Consider the following 17,475-nt stretch of genomic DNA (forward strand, 5'->3'; position numbering starts at 1 on the left):
AATTAATCTAAGGTGAAGGTGAGACTATCTTGCATTAATATTAAGTTGTTAAATCATTAGATTGCATCTAACAAGTTGGGGAAAGTTTGTGAGAATTTGAGAATTAGGGTTTTGAGAGAGATTTGATGATTAGATGATGAAAACTTGTTGAATTGATGTAGAAATTGTATACAGTCCTTAGATAACCCATATGATGATTATTGGATGTAGTTTTGAGGTTAGAACCATGGAATTGGATGAGATGTTGGTGAGTTTAAGAATTAAGGTTTAATAATTGTAATAGGTTGTTAATAGACTTGAGAACCCTTTGAATTTGCATACAGTAAGTTGATGAATAATTTGTGTTCTAATGATAGGGTAATCATAGGGTAATGATTAGGGTCAAGTTTGGAGAGTATTGGATCGAATACAAAGTGGAAAAGATTTCCCCAAAGCGAAATCGCAGCTGAACTGCGATTTTGCTGTCAATGTGCAAAACGCGTTTTTATTGTCTCAGTTTGATAAGTTTAAGTTCCGAACTGGGTTTAAGTGTAAACACGAAAGTTGTAGGTATGGATGTTAGCTTTCTAATGTCGTTGGTCTCACATCAATAGGATTTATAGAACTTGAGTTATGATCAAATTACTGCACGTAGGTCACAGTGAATTTTTATGGACTTTCAGCACAACTTTTCCGAATTTAAAATAAAAACTGGTATTGATCGGTACAGAATTGGTCTTAGGAGTAAACATGAAAGTTTTAGATAATTTTGTTAGCTTTCTAGTGGCTTTGGTTTGACGTGAAAATGATGTTTGGTCTGTGAGTTATGATGAAAATACTACAGGGAGGTCTTAGCAAAATTGTACGGTTACAACATCATGTTTTTGCGTTTTGTTCATATGTTTCTGTTTTGAATTGATCTTTGTTGTAAACATGAATGTTGCTGATATTTGTGATATCTTTCCAATAGTTTTGGTTTGACATGAAAATATGTTGTGGATAATTTATTATGTTTTTACAAAGATACATAGTGAATTATTGTTGATGTTTAAATACGATGTTATATGAAGTTGTTTATGATTGATGAATATGATGTTTTAAGATGTTGTTTATTATCATTTGATATTGTTATATTATGATATGACATGAATTATTTATGTGATCCATATGTTGTCAAGATGTTAAGATGTTAAGACGTTAAAATGATAAGAGTTGTTAAGTCGTCAAGTCGTTATGAAGTCATCAAGTTATTAAGATGTTATGTTGTCAAGATATCAAGATGTTAGGATGTCATAGATGTTCATGAAGTTGTCTAAGTTGTAGGAAGTTGAGTCCATTGCATACTCATTAAAGTTGGGGGCTTTAGGCCCGGCAGCCTTGTGCTCATTAAAGTTGGGGGCTTTAGGCCCGGCAGCCTTTGTGCTCAAACTACGTTGGGGGCTTTAAGCCCGGCAGCTTTATGCTCACACGTTGAAGAGCCTAATTACGCTCATTTATGTTGTTGATTGGTACCACATGCATTTGCATATCAAGAGGTTTTTAAGATGATTTAAGATGTTAAGATGTCAAGTTGTCGAGTTGTCAAGTTGTTTAGATGTCAAGATGTCACGTTGATAAGTTATTAATGAAGTGCTATGATGAATGAAGACGAATGATTATGATGTTTATGTTGATGATTGATTATGATGTTATATGATTTATGATAAGATGTTACGTGGATTATGATATGATGATATGTGATGTTTTATGAATATATTTATGACAATACATGATAACGTTGTGTTTGTACTTATGATGTTATAAGTTGATGTTTATAATTATGTGGATATATGGAATTGATTACGAATTTGATTATGAAGTTATTTTCGGTAATGCTATGTTTTGATAATGATACTTATGTGAATTACATGTTGATGCTTATGATTGATATTGATGCTATGTGATGATTGTTGGTGACTATTATTTGATTATATAATGATGTTTAAGATTAGTAATTGATGATATATGAAGATGTTTATGATTAGTGTTATGATAGTCTATGACTAATGTAGGAAGATTAATGATACTAGTTAAAGAAGTTTAAGTTGTTAGATATGATTAATGAGTTATAAGATGTTTAAGTTGTTGAATGTACTTTATATGATTTATATGTTTAATATTTTTGTTTTGAGAAATCTCACCCCTCTGCTTGGAAATGTTGCTCTTCGTATGGGTAACTTGCAGGTAATCAAGATTTTAGAGGCGTTGTGAGTGGACTCCTCACATGTGTGTCTAGGTGCTCTGATACGTAACGGGATGGGACTTGACTTTGCTTCTATTCCTTACGTATTGTTTATGAACTTTTATGAATAAATATTGAACTAAGACTTATGAGATTTTCTGATGAGGCCTGCGTGCCAAAGACTTTTTATGTTGAATGAACTAATTCCGCTGCGAAGTTTTGAATTACTTATGTTAAATGATTTTGAAGAATAAATTGTTATTTATTCAGTTTATGAATTTTTAAGAAGTGTAGCATTCCGTTTAAAGTTGAATTACTCTGATTTTTAATTATGAAATTTTTACGTTGGGGAAAACGGGGTGTTAGAATTGGTATCAGAGCAGGTCGGTCCGTCCGGCCAAGTAGATGAGTAGTTGTGTCGCGTCGTCATGTTTTCTAGTTAGTAGTTATGTTTTTTTTTATGTGATCATATTTAACTGACTAACTTTGTTGTGATTTTTGTGTATTGTCTGAAGTTCTATTTTGACATATATGGTTTAAGATGCTCAAGCCAAATTAAATTTATTTTCTCTTATGCTCTGAATTTCGAGGACGAAATTCTTTTAAGTTGGGGAGAGTTGTAACGCTCTCCTTTTTATTTAATTATCTTTATTAAGTTAGAGTCTATTTATGTGATTTATTTATTTATATGAGGTGTTAGTATTTTATTATGTGGCATTATTCTATTATTTATTAGAATATGAGAATTATTAGAGTAAGTAGATTTGGAGGTAGTTTTGAGATTAGATGTCTTTTTATGATTTAGTCGATTTATTTTGATGAGTGATATTTTGTTATGTTATATGTTGGTATTTACTAGAATAATATATATTTGTTATTTGTTAGAGATATATTTGTTATTTGTTAGAGATATATTTGTTATTTGGTGTAGAAATATATTTGTTATTTGTTAGAGATATATTTGTTATTTGGTGTAGAAATATATTTGTTATTTGTTAGAGATATATTTGTTATTTGGTGTAGAAATATATTTGTTATTTGTGAGAAATATATTTAATTTAGAAATAAATAAGATTATGAGGATTATTAGTGTGAGTGAAATTGGGGGTTAGAATAGAAAGAAGAATAAGTTGTTGGGCCTAAATAGATTTGGGAAGAATATTTTAGTATTATAAATAGAGAAGCTTATGTTGGGAAGAGTTTACCCTAAACCGCTTTTTGGAAAAGAGGAGAACATGAGAGAAGAGAAGAGAAAAGTCAAGAGAAGAGGAGAAGACCTTAGGAAAGAAGAACGCTGCTGCTGATTCAGGAATTAATCTAAGGTGAGGGTGAGACTATCTTGCATTAATATTAAGTTGTTAAATCATTAGATTGCATCTAACAAGTTGGGGAAAGTTTGTGAGAATTTGAGAATTAGGGTTTTGAGAGAGATTTGATGATTAGATGATGAAAACTTGTTGAATTGATGTAGAAATTGTATACAGTCCTTAGATAACCCATATGATGATTATTGGATGTAGTTTTGAGGTTAGAACCATGGAATTGGATGAGATGTTGGTGAGTTTAAGAATTAAGGTTTAATAATTGTAATAGGTTGTTAATAGACTTGAGAACCCTTTGAATTTGCATACAGTAAGTTGATGAATAATTTGTGTTCTAATGATAGGGTAATCATAGGGTAATGATTAGGGTCAAGTTTGGAGAGTATTGGATCGAATACAAAGTGGAAAAGATTTCCCCAAAGCGAAATCGCAGCTGAACTGCGATTTTGCTGTCAATGTGCAAAACGCGTTTTTATTGTCTCAGTTTGATAAGTTTAAGTTCCGAACTGGGTTTAAGTGTAAACACGAAAGTTGTAGGTATGGATGTTAGCTTTCTAATGTCGTTGGTCTCACATCAATAGGATTTATAGAACTTGAGTTATGATCAAATTACTGCACGTAGGTCACAGTGAATTTTTATGGACTTTCAGCACAACTTTTCCGAATTTAAAATAAAAACTGGTATTGATCGGTACAGAATTGGTCTTAGGAGTAAACATGAAAGTTTTAGATAATTTTGTTAGCTTTCTAGTGGCTTTGGTTTGACGTGAAAATGATGTTTGGTCTGTGAGTTATGATGAAAATACTACAGGGAGGTCTTAGCAAAATTGTACGGTTACAACATCATGTTTTTGCGTTTTGTTCATATGTTTCTGTTTTGAATTGATCTTTGTTGTAAACATGAATGTTGCTGATATTTGTGATATCTTTCCAATAGTTTTGGTTTGACATGAAAATATGTTGTGGATAATTTATTATGTTTTTACAAAGATACATAGTGAATTATTGTTGATGTTTAAATACGATGTTATATGAAGTTGTTTATGATTGATGAATATGATGTTTTAAGATGTTGTTTATTATCATTTGATATTGTTATATTATGATATGACATGAATTATTTATGTGATCCATATGTTGTCAAGATGTTAAGATGTTAAGACGTTAAAATGATAAGAGTTGTTAAGTCGTCAAGTCGTTATGAAGTCATCAAGTTATTAAGATGTTATGTTGTCAAGATATCAAGATGTTAGGATGTCATAGATGTTCATGAAGTTGTCTAAGTTGTAGGAAGTTGAGTCCATTGCATACTCATTAAAGTTGGGGGCTTTAGGCCCGGCAGCCTTGTGCTCATTAAAGTTGGGGGCTTTAGGCCCGGCAGCCTTTGTGCTCAAACTACGTTGGGGGCTTTAAGCCCGGCAGCTTTATGCTCACACGTTGAAGAGCCTAATTACGCTCATTTATGTTGTTGATTGGTACCACATGCATTTGCATATCAAGAGGTTTTTAAGATGATTTAAGATGTTAAGATGTCAAGTTGTCGAGTTGTCAAGTTGTTTAGATGTCAAGATGTCACGTTGATAAGTTATTAATGAAGTGCTATGATGAATGAAGACGAATGATTATGATGTTTATGTTGATGATTGATTATGATGTTATATGATTTATGATAAGATGTTACGTGGATTATGATATGATGATATGTGATGTTTTATGAATATATTTATGACAATACATGATAACGTTGTGTTTGTACTTATGATGTTATAAGTTGATGTTTATAATTATGTGGATATATGGAATTGATTACGAATTTGATTATGAAGTTATTTTCGGTAATGCTATGTTTTGATAATGATACTTATGTGAATTACATGTTGATGCTTATGATTGATATTGATGCTATGTGATGATTGTTGGTGACTATTATTTGATTATATAATGATGTTTAAGATTAGTAATTGATGATATATGAAGATGTTTATGATTAGTGTTATGATAGTCTATGACTAATGTAGGAAGATTAATGATACTAGTTAAAGAAGTTTAAGTTGTTAGATATGATTAATGAGTTATAAGATGTTTAAGTTGTTGAATGTACTTTATATGATTTATATGTTTAATATTTTTGTTTTGAGAAATCTCACCCCTCTGCTTGGAAATGTTGCTCTTCGTATGGGTAACTTGCAGGTAATCAAGATTTTAGAGGCGTTGTGAGTGGACTCCTCACATGTGTGTCTAGGTGCTCTGATACGTAACGGGATGGGACTTGACTTTGCTTCTATTCCTTACGTATTGTTTATGAACTTTTATGAATAAATATTGAACTAAGACTTATGAGATTTTCTGATGAGGCCTGCGTGCCAAAGACTTTTTATGTTGAATGAACTAATTCCGCTGCGAAGTTTTGAATTACTTATGTTAAATGATTTTGAAGAATAAATTGTTATTTATTCAGTTTATGAATTTTTAAGAAGTGTAGCATTCCGTTTAAAGTTGAATTACTCTGATTTTTAATTATGAAATTTTTACGTTGGGGAAAACGGGGTGTTACAGAAACTTGTGAAGCTACCTAAACACCAAAGGGTAGTTGGATGCAAGTGGATCTTCAAGAAAAAGGAAGGTATTCCGGGAGTTGAAGGTCCTAGGTACAAAGCAAGACTTGTGGCCAAGGGTTTTACTCAAGTGGAGGGGATCGACTACAATGAGATCTTCTCACCGGTAGTGAAACATTGTTCCATAAGGATACTTATGGCTATTGTGAATCAATTCAATCTTGAGTTGGAACAAATGGATGTAAAGACCGCTTTCTTACATGGTGACCTTGAAGAGACAATCTACATGGAGCAACCAGAAGGTTTTGTGGAGGATAAGTCTAAGGTATGTCTTTTGAAGAAATCTTTGTATGGGTTGAAGCAAAGCCCAAGGCAATGGTATCGTCGGTTTGATGAATTTCTTTTGAAGACCGGCTTTGTGAGAAGCGGGTATGATTCTTGTGTGTACATGTTGAAGAGGGGTGAGAAAGTCATTCTCTACCTTCTTCTATATGTGGATGATATCTTGATGGCAAGCTCTAGCAAGGATGAGATTGTGAAGCTCAAAGAAAAGTTAAATGGTGAATTTGAGATGAAAGATCTTGGTCCGGCAAAGAGAGTTCTTGGAATTGATATCTTGAGGAATCGTGACAAAGGTGAACTTTTCTTATCTCAACTTAGTTATTTGAAGAAGGTGGTGGAGCGTTTTAGAATGACAAACTCTAAAACCGTGAGCACTCCCTTGGGTCACCACACAAAGTTGTCCATAAAACAATGTCCTCAATCCGAGGATGAGAAGCAAGCGATGGAAAGTACTCCCTATGCAAGTGGGGTTGGAAGCATCATGTATGGAATGGTTTGTAGTAGGCCGGACTTAGCTTATGCGGTTAGCATTGTGAGTCGGTTTATGGCAAATCCGGGTATTGTGCATTGGCAAGCTTTGAAGTGGGTGTTGAGGTATTTAAACGGGTCTTTGAAGTGCGGTTTGAAATACACAAGAGCAGCTCAAGATGAAGATGCTTTGGAGGGGTATGTTGATGCGGACTATGCGGGCAATGTGGACACAAGAAAATCTCTATCGGGTTTTGTGTTTACTCTTTATGGCACGGCTATTAGTTGGAAGGCAAATCAACAATCCGTGGTGGCATTATCTACCACTCAAGCGGAGTATATTGCCCTTGTTGAAGGGGTGAAAGAGGCCATATGGTTGAAAGGGATGATTGGTGAGTTAGGAATTACTCAAGAATGTGTGAAGATACATTGTGATAGCCAAAGCGCCATTCACTTGGCGAATCATCAAGTGTATCATGAGAGGACAAAGCACATTGACATTCGCTTGCACTTTGTTAGAGACATGATTGAATCAAAAGAGATTGTGGTGGAAAAAGTGGCATCGGAAGAAAATCCGGCGGATGTGTTTACCAAGTCATTGCCTAGATCAAGGTTCAAGCATTGCTTGGACTTGATCAAGTTTGTTGAAGAGTAATTCCCTTTTGGAGAGAGCAGCATGGTGGTTGATGGTTAAACTGACATCATCACCAAATTAGAAGTCAAGGTGGAGAATGTTGTTTTGGCTTCAAATTTGTGGTTTTGAGAAACAGAGAAATCGTGACACGATTTCATCAACGTGTCACGATTTTGGCTATGCCGAAAGCATGTTTTGCTGGTGTATAATCGTGGCACGATTTTTGGGAAAACGTGACACGATTTTTCGGCTTGCTGGGCACGTTTTCAGGATAAGGTTGGTCGTACCTTGGGTCGTACGTATCAAACGTGTCACGATTTGGACAAACGTGACACGATTTTGACAGCTGAAGACTGCTATATAAGTGTTTCTTTGCAGATTTTGAAGGAGAGCTTGAAGAGAGAGAAACTTGGATTACAAAGGAGGTAACTTTAGGGTTGAGTGTCTTTGTAGTGAGGATCTCTTGGGTTGGGAAACATTGTAAACACCTTGGGTAGTGAGATTTCGCCATTGGAAGGATCAAAAGCTTCCTTTTGTGTTTTCTCTTAGGATTCATTGTGAGTGTGGGTGACATGAAAATGGGTAGAAATTAGGTCTTGTTCTTTTGTGAGCTTTTAAGCTAATTTCTTGTAACCCATTTGTATCACTTTCATCTTAGTGGATTGGAGGGCTGCTCTCTCCCCCAGAGTAGGTCATATTGGACCGAACTGGGTTACCATCTTGGTGTGTTTGTTCCTTTCTTTCATTGCTTATCTTTATTGCTTTGATTATGCTTGTGGTGTTGCTCTACACTTAGATTTAGATCTGTTTTTGTTGTTGTTGCTTGGAGACACTTTATCTATTGATTACCACTTCCTTTGCTCCACACATCTTTGTTATTCATTGGTGTGATTTTGTCCGAATTCACAACATCCTTATCTTAAGAATTGAATGGTTAATACTTAGTAGTTTATCAAGAGCTCAACAGCTCAAGAATCACCACATGGTGTTGTCTTATAGATTTTGCAAGAGTCACATTTTTAGAATAATGACAGATGAAGATGAGTTTGTTACATATTTATTGCTTGAATTATGGCTAATATATATATATATATATATATATATATATATATATATATATATATATATATATATATATATTTAGTTTAGGGTAGTTATATCCCGAGGATTTCTAAGGTCAGGTCTAAAAGTTCATAAAACGCTGACAAATATAATTACATATTACTCATGAACGAGGTCTTTGCAACGCCAGAAGGAGTCGAACACCTGTCACTGTGATGAATGTGTCAACTTCTTACCAAGTGGACCAACCTCTTGACACTCAGCATTTGAAAATTAATATTTTAAAAAATAAAACAACAAACAAAAAAATAAAAGAAGGAACCGAAATTAATATTTTTTACTGTGGCCTTTCCAATGCAGTTAAGAACAGAACAGTTGCATATTATGATCTTAAATTCATGATGTGAACTTGGAGTGTCTTTTGGTAATGTTTGATCAATAAATTTGTGGTTGAACTTGAGGAGATATATTTAAGAAATAAATCTATTTTCTTTTTGATTCTGGAATGAATTCATATAACAAATTATGATTCCTCTGTATATCATAGAATTTGTTAAAATTTACAAAAAGCTAAAAAATATGATGCAACAATATTTTGTCATATCATTCTCATTGAGCGAACATTTTGTTTCCGTAGGAATGATTAATACATGGCAGAAACAAAATGAAAAAAATATTCATAACAAAAAAAATTGCATTCTGTGCAAATTAGCCTCAACTAATCTATCTAAAGCTCCGTTAGCATAATATCTACAGCTCAATTCATACGAGAAGTAAGGTTTTGGAATTCATCCTCACTGCACGGAATTGTAAGACCACCCATTGGATGATCATATCCATATTCTTCTTCAGATTGATTTAGTAATTCTTGAAATGAAGGTTGGTTCAAGTATGATATGGGAATCACAAACCGCCTCATTTGATCTCCAACGTAGACTGCAAGATAGCCTTTTGGGACTTCGAATCCCTTGCTAGATGCTTGTGTTGAGGAAAATGATGGCATTCTGATAAGCTTTGCTATGCGGAAACCCATTGTTTTTTTATGGTTAGAGGATTTGGATGAGAAAGATATATTTGAATTGTGATAATTTAGGATGCAAAAGACTTATGTTGCTTGAGAACCCAAGGAATAGTATATATATAGTTGCTAAGGGACTCTACAAACCAGATAGCCAATGAATGTATATTGATGAGCTGTGTAGGGCCTAGTGAAGGACAAAGGATCACATGGTATTGTCTTTTCAAGGATTAGATGAAGCTAAATGGAAGAACATGCAAATACCCCACTTTGTAACACAACTAAGGAAAAATCAAAGACAGTGGATTGATGAAAGAAACCTGATGTTTGTTGCTATAGCTAATCCAATGGTTGACATGTTTTAGACATCTCACATCTTTCAACTAATATACATATACCAGCTAAATAAATCATATTTATGTGCAACTAGTAAAGTTTGAGTAGGACCTGATTTATAGTTCAGAAGCAGTGTGAGGAGGAAAAAAGAGACCGATTTTGAACACAAGATCACGGGCCACTATGAACCACATTTTATATTTTTGCTAGACAAACTTCATGATATTTGCATACCAGGCCAGAACTTTGCGGTCCTTGCATTCCTAATTAAGTATCAAGGTCAATTAAACTTTGTAGTGGGGTGATCATGTTGGTGTATTATCTGTTATGACATTTGGTCTTTGTGAAATCTGAAAGACTTCTAAGACAATACCATGTGATCTTTAATATGCTCTTGTCTCTTTGTAGATTCTATAACCCCAACCTAATCCTGTACTATAGGGTATACCTTCACCAATCATTGAAGTGGCTAACTGTTTCTCAATATTAAATCTCTCATCTATATACAACACAAAACATTCACATCCAAGAGCATTAAGATTTCAAAAACTTAATTATTGCTTAAGTTTATTTTATTTTTAACCCATTTCTTCTCAAGTTTTAGACATACAACAATGGGTTTTCGTTTCCCTGGTATCATCAGAAAGTCATCATTTTCTGCAAGCCGAGCAATTTCAAAAGTTGTGGACGTGCCAAAGGGATATCTTGCAGTGTATGTTGGAGAGAAACAAAATCGATTTGTGATCCCCATGTCATACTTGAACCAACCATCGTTTCAAGACTTGTTGAGTCAAGCCGAGGAAGAGTTTGGATATGATCATCCCATGGGTGGCCTCACCATTCCTTGCACAGAAGATGTCTTTCAACACATAACATCTCGCTTGAACGGAATATGAATCTAACACAAAAAAGAGACTGACATAGTTTAGTAGACCTAGGCATCTTATCAAATTGTAAAGGTGGGAAAAAAGTCCATTAGATTGAAAAATTTATATACTGTATATATTTTTTGTTTAATGAAAACGAATTCGGCTACTCAAGAATCTCCTCTACTTTTTTGGTTTATTGCACTTAAGAACTTATGAAATTATTATGAGTAATTTTGATTGCTATAAGAGAAAAAATGAATTGGTACTGAAAAAGTTCAAAGCAAGAATTGAACACACGAGTAGTCCTAACAAAGGGCAGAGCAAATTTATTTTTCTTAGGACAAAAGGTGAAATGTAAACTTACCATTTTTTTTAACTACATAATATAGACATGAAATTGAAATTTTGGAGTGCCAAAGGTTTAATCACAGATGAGGTACAATCCTTTCATAAACAAGTACACAATACAATTCAGCAACGAGGGCAATTATTTCACTTAATGACACAGACCTCATTTTATGGTACCTGTTAGGATATACTTATCTAAAGAACCACCACATGGTATTGTCGTATGAGCTTACAAGTTTTTCTGAAAGTGTCACCTACGTATTCATTGGTAGAGTAGTGATCTTGCTTTTTTTGTTCAAGACATCTCATATTTTCACATTTTTTTCCACCTTTCTTTGATATCTATATTGATTAGTACTAATAAATTATGCATTGCTAACATGGCGTTATGACAGCTAAAGGAAATTGTTGGAACATTATTTGCACATTACTATTAGTCATTGGTCTGATAGGAGTTTAAATTCAATATTTGTTGCATGTTATATTGTCTTCTTCAGTCAAAATCAATGGCTTTCTTTATCATAACAGCTTGCAGGACTAGTACTTTGTGAATAGCACGGAAAGTCCTTTTAATTGTATTGTCTTCTTCAATACCCTACTGTATCCAACTGCACAAGTACTACCGTGCAACATATAATTTAATTGCAAACTGATAAGACATTGTTCTAAGCTGGGAATTTCCTATAAACAACCACATGCCTTGGTAGTTGGTATGTAAACCTTAAACCAGTCAACTTCTGCTATGAAGATTTGTTGCCCTTGATATATAAAAGGGACATGAAAAACTATGGAAGAGTCTTACATATTGAACATGAAGAGATATAATTGATTGACCATGTAAAACTTTTATACATTATTGGTGCATGTTTTGTCTTGTTCACCCCTTGGGACATTTCTGCCAAGTGCCAATAGTCAACACAGAATGTTGCTATGTTAATTTTTAACATCATGGTCACATTATAATTTCATTTAGGTTGCAGGAAGATCGCGTACTAACAAGGGCCAATTGACGTGATTAAAAGCTTCAACAAGGAGAGGATGGAATGAAATCTTGAAATATTTGATTTTGAGCTGAGGATATGATTCCCTTTGATATAAAAGGAACATGGGAAGCTATGGAAGATGGTTATAGATTGGTGTCAGCAGCTTTGGCATCAGCAAGCTCTCCATACTCTTACAAAATGCAATAATCTCTCCTGCAGTTAAAGTATACGAATTTCCCACTAGTTGATTTGGTTCATTCTGACGGGTTAAACACGGCGGATTAAGAATTTAACACTAGCTGAGTTTATTTGATCACATCTTTTTTTGGCTGGTTAAACGGGACAGATCAAATTTAGTAGTCGAACGCAAAACTTCAACTCGTCTTGACAAAAATTGCGGATTAACGGGGCGACACAACAGGCTTGGCCTGGTTTTTCACCCATACTTGAGTGTTTTCTCGTAGTGTTTTGTCAATAAATTTAAGCAATAAATTTATCCTTTTGATTTTGGAATTAATTCATATAATATAATGAATTGTTGATACTGGCATACTGTTGTATATAGTAGAATTTGTTGAGATTTGGAAAAAGCTAAGCTGAAAATGATTTAAGAGTATCTTGTCATAACATTCTCATTAAGGGAACATTTTGTTTCCGTAGGAATGATTTATACATGGAAGAAACAAAATGAAAAAAAATATTAAAAACAGAAAAAAAATTGCCATCTGAGCAAATTAGCCTCAACTAATCTATCTTAATCTCCATTAGCATGATTTACAACTCACTTAAGCGAGAAGTGAGTTGTAAGAAAGCATCTTCACCGCAGGGAATTGTAAGACCACCCATTGGATGATCATATCCAAATTCTTCTTCTGCTTGATTTAGTAATTCTTGAAACGGCTGGCTCAAATATGATACTGGAATCACAAACCGCCTCATTCTATCTCCAACATAGACTGTGAGATAGCCTTTTGGGATTTCAAATCCCTTCGTAGATCCTTGTGTTTTGGAAAATGATGCCCTTCTGATAATACTGGCTATGCGGAAACCCATTGTATTCTTTATGGTTTTACCCAAAAAAAGACTGATTATGTTAAGAGGATTGGATGAGAAAGAAATATTTGGATTCTTATAATTCGGAATGAAAAAGATTTGTGTTGCTTTGAGAACCCAATGAATAATGTATATATAGTTCCTAAGGGCCTCTACAAACCAATTAATCAGTGAATGTAATTTGGTGAGCTGTGATAGGGTTTAGTGAAGGACAAGGGATCACATGGTATTGTCCCATAGAGATTTTTTTCAAGGATTAGGAAGCTTAATGGAAGAACATGCACATACCCCACATTGTGATATAATGGCCAACAAGTAACCCACTTGAAGTTTGAGACAATGCAAAATGGTGAAAGAAACCTGATGTTTTTTCTTCCATTTGGGTATAACTAATCCAATTGTAGACATGCTTTAGACATCTCACATATTTCTTCTGATTGACATTGCAGCTATTATACATCTACCAGCTGAATATATATCAGATTTATGTGAAACATGTAACGGTTGTGTAGGACCTGATTGATATCTCAGAAACAAAGAGTGTGAGGAGGAAAAAAGAGAACCGATATTGAACACAAGATCATGAGGCACTATGAACCACATTTTATATTTTTGCAAGACAAACTCCATGATATTTGCATACCAGTACAGAACTTTGCGGTCCTTTCCTTCCTAACTAAGTATCAAGGTCAATTAAACTTTCTAGTGGGGTGATATGTTGGTATATTATCTGTTATGACATATGGTCTTTGTGAAAGACTTCTAAGACAATACCATGTGATCTTATATATGCTCTTGTCTCCTTGTAAATTCTATGACCCTAACCTAAATTTTAATCCTATACTATAGGATACCCATCCTTCACCAATCATTCACGTCGGCAACTGTTTCTCAAAATTAACTCTTACTTCTATATATATTGATGGTTACAAGCATTTAGTACCAACACAAAACATTCACATCCTAAAGCATTCAGTTTTCAAAAACTTGTTGTTGCTTAAAAGTTTGTTTTATTTTGAAACCATTTCTTCTAAAGTTTTAACACATACAACAATGGGTTTTCGTTTCCCTGGTATCATCAGAAAGGCATCATTTTCTGCAAACCGACCAGCTTCAAAAGCTGTGGACGTGCCAAAGGGATATCTTGCAGTATATGTTGGAGAGAAACAGACACGGTATGTGATCCCCGTATCATACTTGAGCCAACCTTCATTTCAAGACTTACTGAGTCAAGCTGAGGAAGAGTTCGGATATGATCATCCCATGGGTGGCCTCACCATTCCTTGCACGGAAGATGTCTTTCAACATATAACTTCTCGCTTCAATGGACTATGAATCTGAGATCAAAAGAGACTGACATAGTTTAGTAGAGACTTTTTTTGTAAACTAGGCATCTGATGAAATTGTAATGATGGGGAAAAACTGACACTATTAGATTGACAAATTTATGGAGTATATATATATTTTTTGTTTAATGAAAACGAATTCGACTACGCAAGCTGATCCTCTATGTTTTTGTTTATTGCACTTGCTATAAGAAGAAAAACAAAATTTCCTAGGACAAAGGTGAAACATAAATTTACCAAAGTGCACAATAATAATGTCAGTAACAAGGTCAATTGTTTCACTGAATGACACAGGCTGCATTCTATGGTGCCTGTTAGGATATCCTTATCTAAAGAATTGAATGACTCAGGAGGCTATATGACTCACTAACCACCACATGGTGTTGTCTTATAGATTTTCATCAAGAGTCACAAGAGATTTTAGAATAATGGCCTTATTTTTTTTAGAATAATGAATAAACAAGTATTAGCTGTTGACTTGTTGTACATATTTCTCTGTTTTAAAAAAATCGAATGGGTACCTACTTGTACCTTCATCAGAATGTGGGGTATTCAACGATATAAATTTTTTTCATCTTTGATTGAAGATGTCCTACACAATACCATGTGATCCTTCACCTCCCTTTGCATAGCTCTTCAATCATTTATGTAGCTAGTGATTTTCCAAACAATGAACTTATAAATTCAAGTATTGTAAATACTTCCTAATCATAGTCTATCATTGTAATTTTTCTTTAGTTATTTGTTTCATTTATATTCAGATTTCAGGCTCAATGTTAAAATTTAATTTTTTTTTTTGACAAAAAATCCAAAACCTTTTTATTTTAATCCTTTTTATTTCAAATTTTTACATATAACTTTAATTATATAATTTTTACATATATGTACTTCAATATATGCACGAAATGTTTATAGTAACCTTGAAACACAAGTAACTTACTGCAGTCTTTCCAATACAGTCAAGAACAATTGCATTCTTATGATCTTAAATTCATGATGTTACCTTGGACTAACTTCTAATATTATTTGATCAATAAATTTTTATGTTGAACCCGAGGAGATATATTTAAGTAATAACTTTATTTTCTTTTTGATTCTGGAATGAATTCGTATAACAAATTAATGATGCTGCTATATATCACAGAATTTGTTGAAATTTAGGAAAAGGTAAAAATGATTTAACAATATCTTGTCATAACATTCTCATTGAGGGAACATTTTGTTTCCGCAGGAATGATTGATACATGGCAGAAACAAAATGAAAAAAATATTCATAACAGAAAAAAATAATTGCGTTCTGTGCAAATTAGCCTCAACTAGTCTATCTAAATCTCCATTAGCTTGATTTACATCTCAATTCAAGCGAGAAGTCAGTTGTAAGAAAGTATCTTCACTGCAAGGAATTGTGAGACCTCCCGTTGGATGATCATATCCAAATTCTTCTTCTGCTTGATGTAGTAATTCTTGAAATAATGGTTGGTTCAAGTATGATACTGGAATCACAAACCGCCTCATTTGATCTCCAACGTAGACTGCAAGATAGCCTTTTGGGACTTCGAATCCCTTGCTAGATGTTTGTGTTGAGGAAAATGATGGCATTCTGATAAGCTTTGCTATGCGAAAACCCATTGTTTTTTTGTTATGGTTAGAGGATTGAATGAGAAAGAAATATTTGAAGTATGATAATTTAGGATGTAAAAGACTTGTGTTGCTTGAGAGTCCAACGAAATAGTGTATAAATAGTTGCTATAAGGGACTATACAAACCAATTAATCAATGAGCTGTGATATGGCCCAGTGAGTGACAAGGGATCACATGGAATTGTTTTCAAGGATTAGGAAGATAAATGGAAGAAAATGCACATACCCCACTTTGGAAAATAATGTCCAACATATAACCTACTTAATATTTGAGACAATTGCAATGGTGAAATAAACCTGATGTTTGTTCAAGTATTTTGGTATAGTAGTACAATGGTAAACATGCTTTAGACATCACACATGTTTCTTCTAATTGACAATGCAGCTAATATACATCTACCAACTAAATACATCTCAGATTTTTGTGCAACTTGTTAGGCTTGTGTTGGAACAGTGTGAGGAGGAAAGAAGAGAATCAATATTGAACACAAAATCATGAGCCAGTATGAACCACATTTTATATCTTTGCATGACAAAACTCCACCAAATTTGCATATACCAGAACAAAACTTTGCGGTCCCTGCCTTCCTAATTAAATAGAAGGTCAATTAAACTTTCTCTTCCATGTATAAGTCTATTGAATGGTAGGGTAGACCTCTAAGACAATACCATGTGATCTTATATTTTCTCGTCTCCTTGTAGTTTCTATGACTCCATCCTAATCCTATACTACTGTATAGTTCCACTAATAATTCAAGTAGCCAATGGTTTCTCAATATTCGCTTATCTTTATAAATTTTAAAAGTTACAATCATTTAGAATTAACTCAAATCATTCACATTCTAAAAACATTTGAAATTTGAAAAACTTGGTTATTGCTTTTAATTTTTTTTAACACATACAACAATGGGTTTCCGTTTCCCTGGTATTATCAGAAGGGCATAATTTTCTACAAACCGAGCAATTTCAAAAGATGTGGATGTGCCAAAGGGATATCTTGCAGTATATGTTGGAGAGAAACAAACACGGCATGTGATCTCCGTATCATACTTGAACCAACCCTCATTCCAAGAATTGTTGAGTCAAGCTGAGGAAAGTTTGGATACGATGATCCAATGGGCGGACTCAACATTCTTTGTGCCTAAGATGTCTTCCAACATATAACTTCTCACTTGAATGGACTATGAATGTGACACAAAAATAGACTAACATGGTTTTAGTAGAGCCATTTTTGTGTAAACTTGGAATCTTATTGTAACACCCATACTAAACGTACCTAGGAAGTTTAGCATGAACGCT

The 17,475-nt window shown here is 33.8% G+C and overlaps 5 protein-coding genes and 1 pseudogene across 5 annotated transcripts; 3 read left to right on the forward strand and 3 right to left on the reverse strand.

Annotated features, from left to right (window-relative positions):
• Positions 1 to 9,163: 9,163 nt before the first annotated feature.
• LOC146931180 (auxin-induced protein 10A5-like) lies at positions 9,164 to 9,758 on the reverse strand. The gene has a single exon (XM_085702670.1). It carries the CDS (start codon positions 9,614 to 9,616, stop codon positions 9,341 to 9,343), a length of 276 nt encoding a protein of 91 aa, XP_085558796.1. The 5' UTR covers positions 9,617 to 9,758; the 3' UTR covers positions 9,164 to 9,340.
• Positions 9,759 to 9,765: 7 nt separating this feature from the next.
• LOC146931181 (auxin-induced protein 6B-like) lies at positions 9,766 to 10,972 on the forward strand. The gene has a single exon (XM_085702668.1). It carries the CDS (start codon positions 10,552 to 10,554, stop codon positions 10,831 to 10,833), a length of 282 nt encoding a protein of 93 aa, XP_085558794.1. The 5' UTR covers positions 9,766 to 10,551; the 3' UTR covers positions 10,834 to 10,972.
• A 1,768-nt stretch (positions 10,973 to 12,740) lies between these two features.
• LOC146931182 (auxin-induced protein 10A5-like) lies at positions 12,741 to 13,851 on the reverse strand. The gene has a single exon (XM_085702673.1). The coding sequence runs from the start codon at positions 13,188 to 13,190 to the stop codon at positions 12,912 to 12,914; it is 279 nt and encodes a 92-aa protein (XP_085558799.1). The 5' UTR covers positions 13,191 to 13,851; the 3' UTR covers positions 12,741 to 12,911.
• A 312-nt stretch (positions 13,852 to 14,163) lies between these two features.
• Positions 14,164 to 14,688, forward strand: LOC146931183 (auxin-induced protein 6B-like). Its single transcript, XM_085702672.1, has one exon. It carries the CDS (start codon positions 14,244 to 14,246, stop codon positions 14,523 to 14,525), a length of 282 nt encoding a protein of 93 aa, XP_085558798.1. The 5' UTR covers positions 14,164 to 14,243; the 3' UTR covers positions 14,526 to 14,688.
• Positions 14,689 to 15,710: 1,022 nt separating this feature from the next.
• LOC146931184 (auxin-induced protein 10A5-like) lies at positions 15,711 to 16,347 on the reverse strand. The gene has a single exon (XM_085702674.1). The coding sequence runs from the start codon at positions 16,163 to 16,165 to the stop codon at positions 15,890 to 15,892; it is 276 nt and encodes a 91-aa protein (XP_085558800.1). The 5' UTR covers positions 16,166 to 16,347; the 3' UTR covers positions 15,711 to 15,889.
• Positions 16,348 to 17,069: 722 nt separating this feature from the next.
• On the forward strand, positions 17,070 to 17,398 carry LOC146931185 (auxin-induced protein 6B-like; annotated as a pseudogene).
• Positions 17,399 to 17,475: the final 77 nt, after the last annotated feature.

This window comes from Medicago sativa, chromosome 4 (assembly GCF_051527215.1).
Source record: "Medicago sativa cultivar Bolivia chromosome 4, Bolivia_mono, whole genome shotgun sequence".
NCBI classification, from domain to species: domain Eukaryota; kingdom Viridiplantae; phylum Streptophyta; class Magnoliopsida; order Fabales; family Fabaceae; genus Medicago; species Medicago sativa.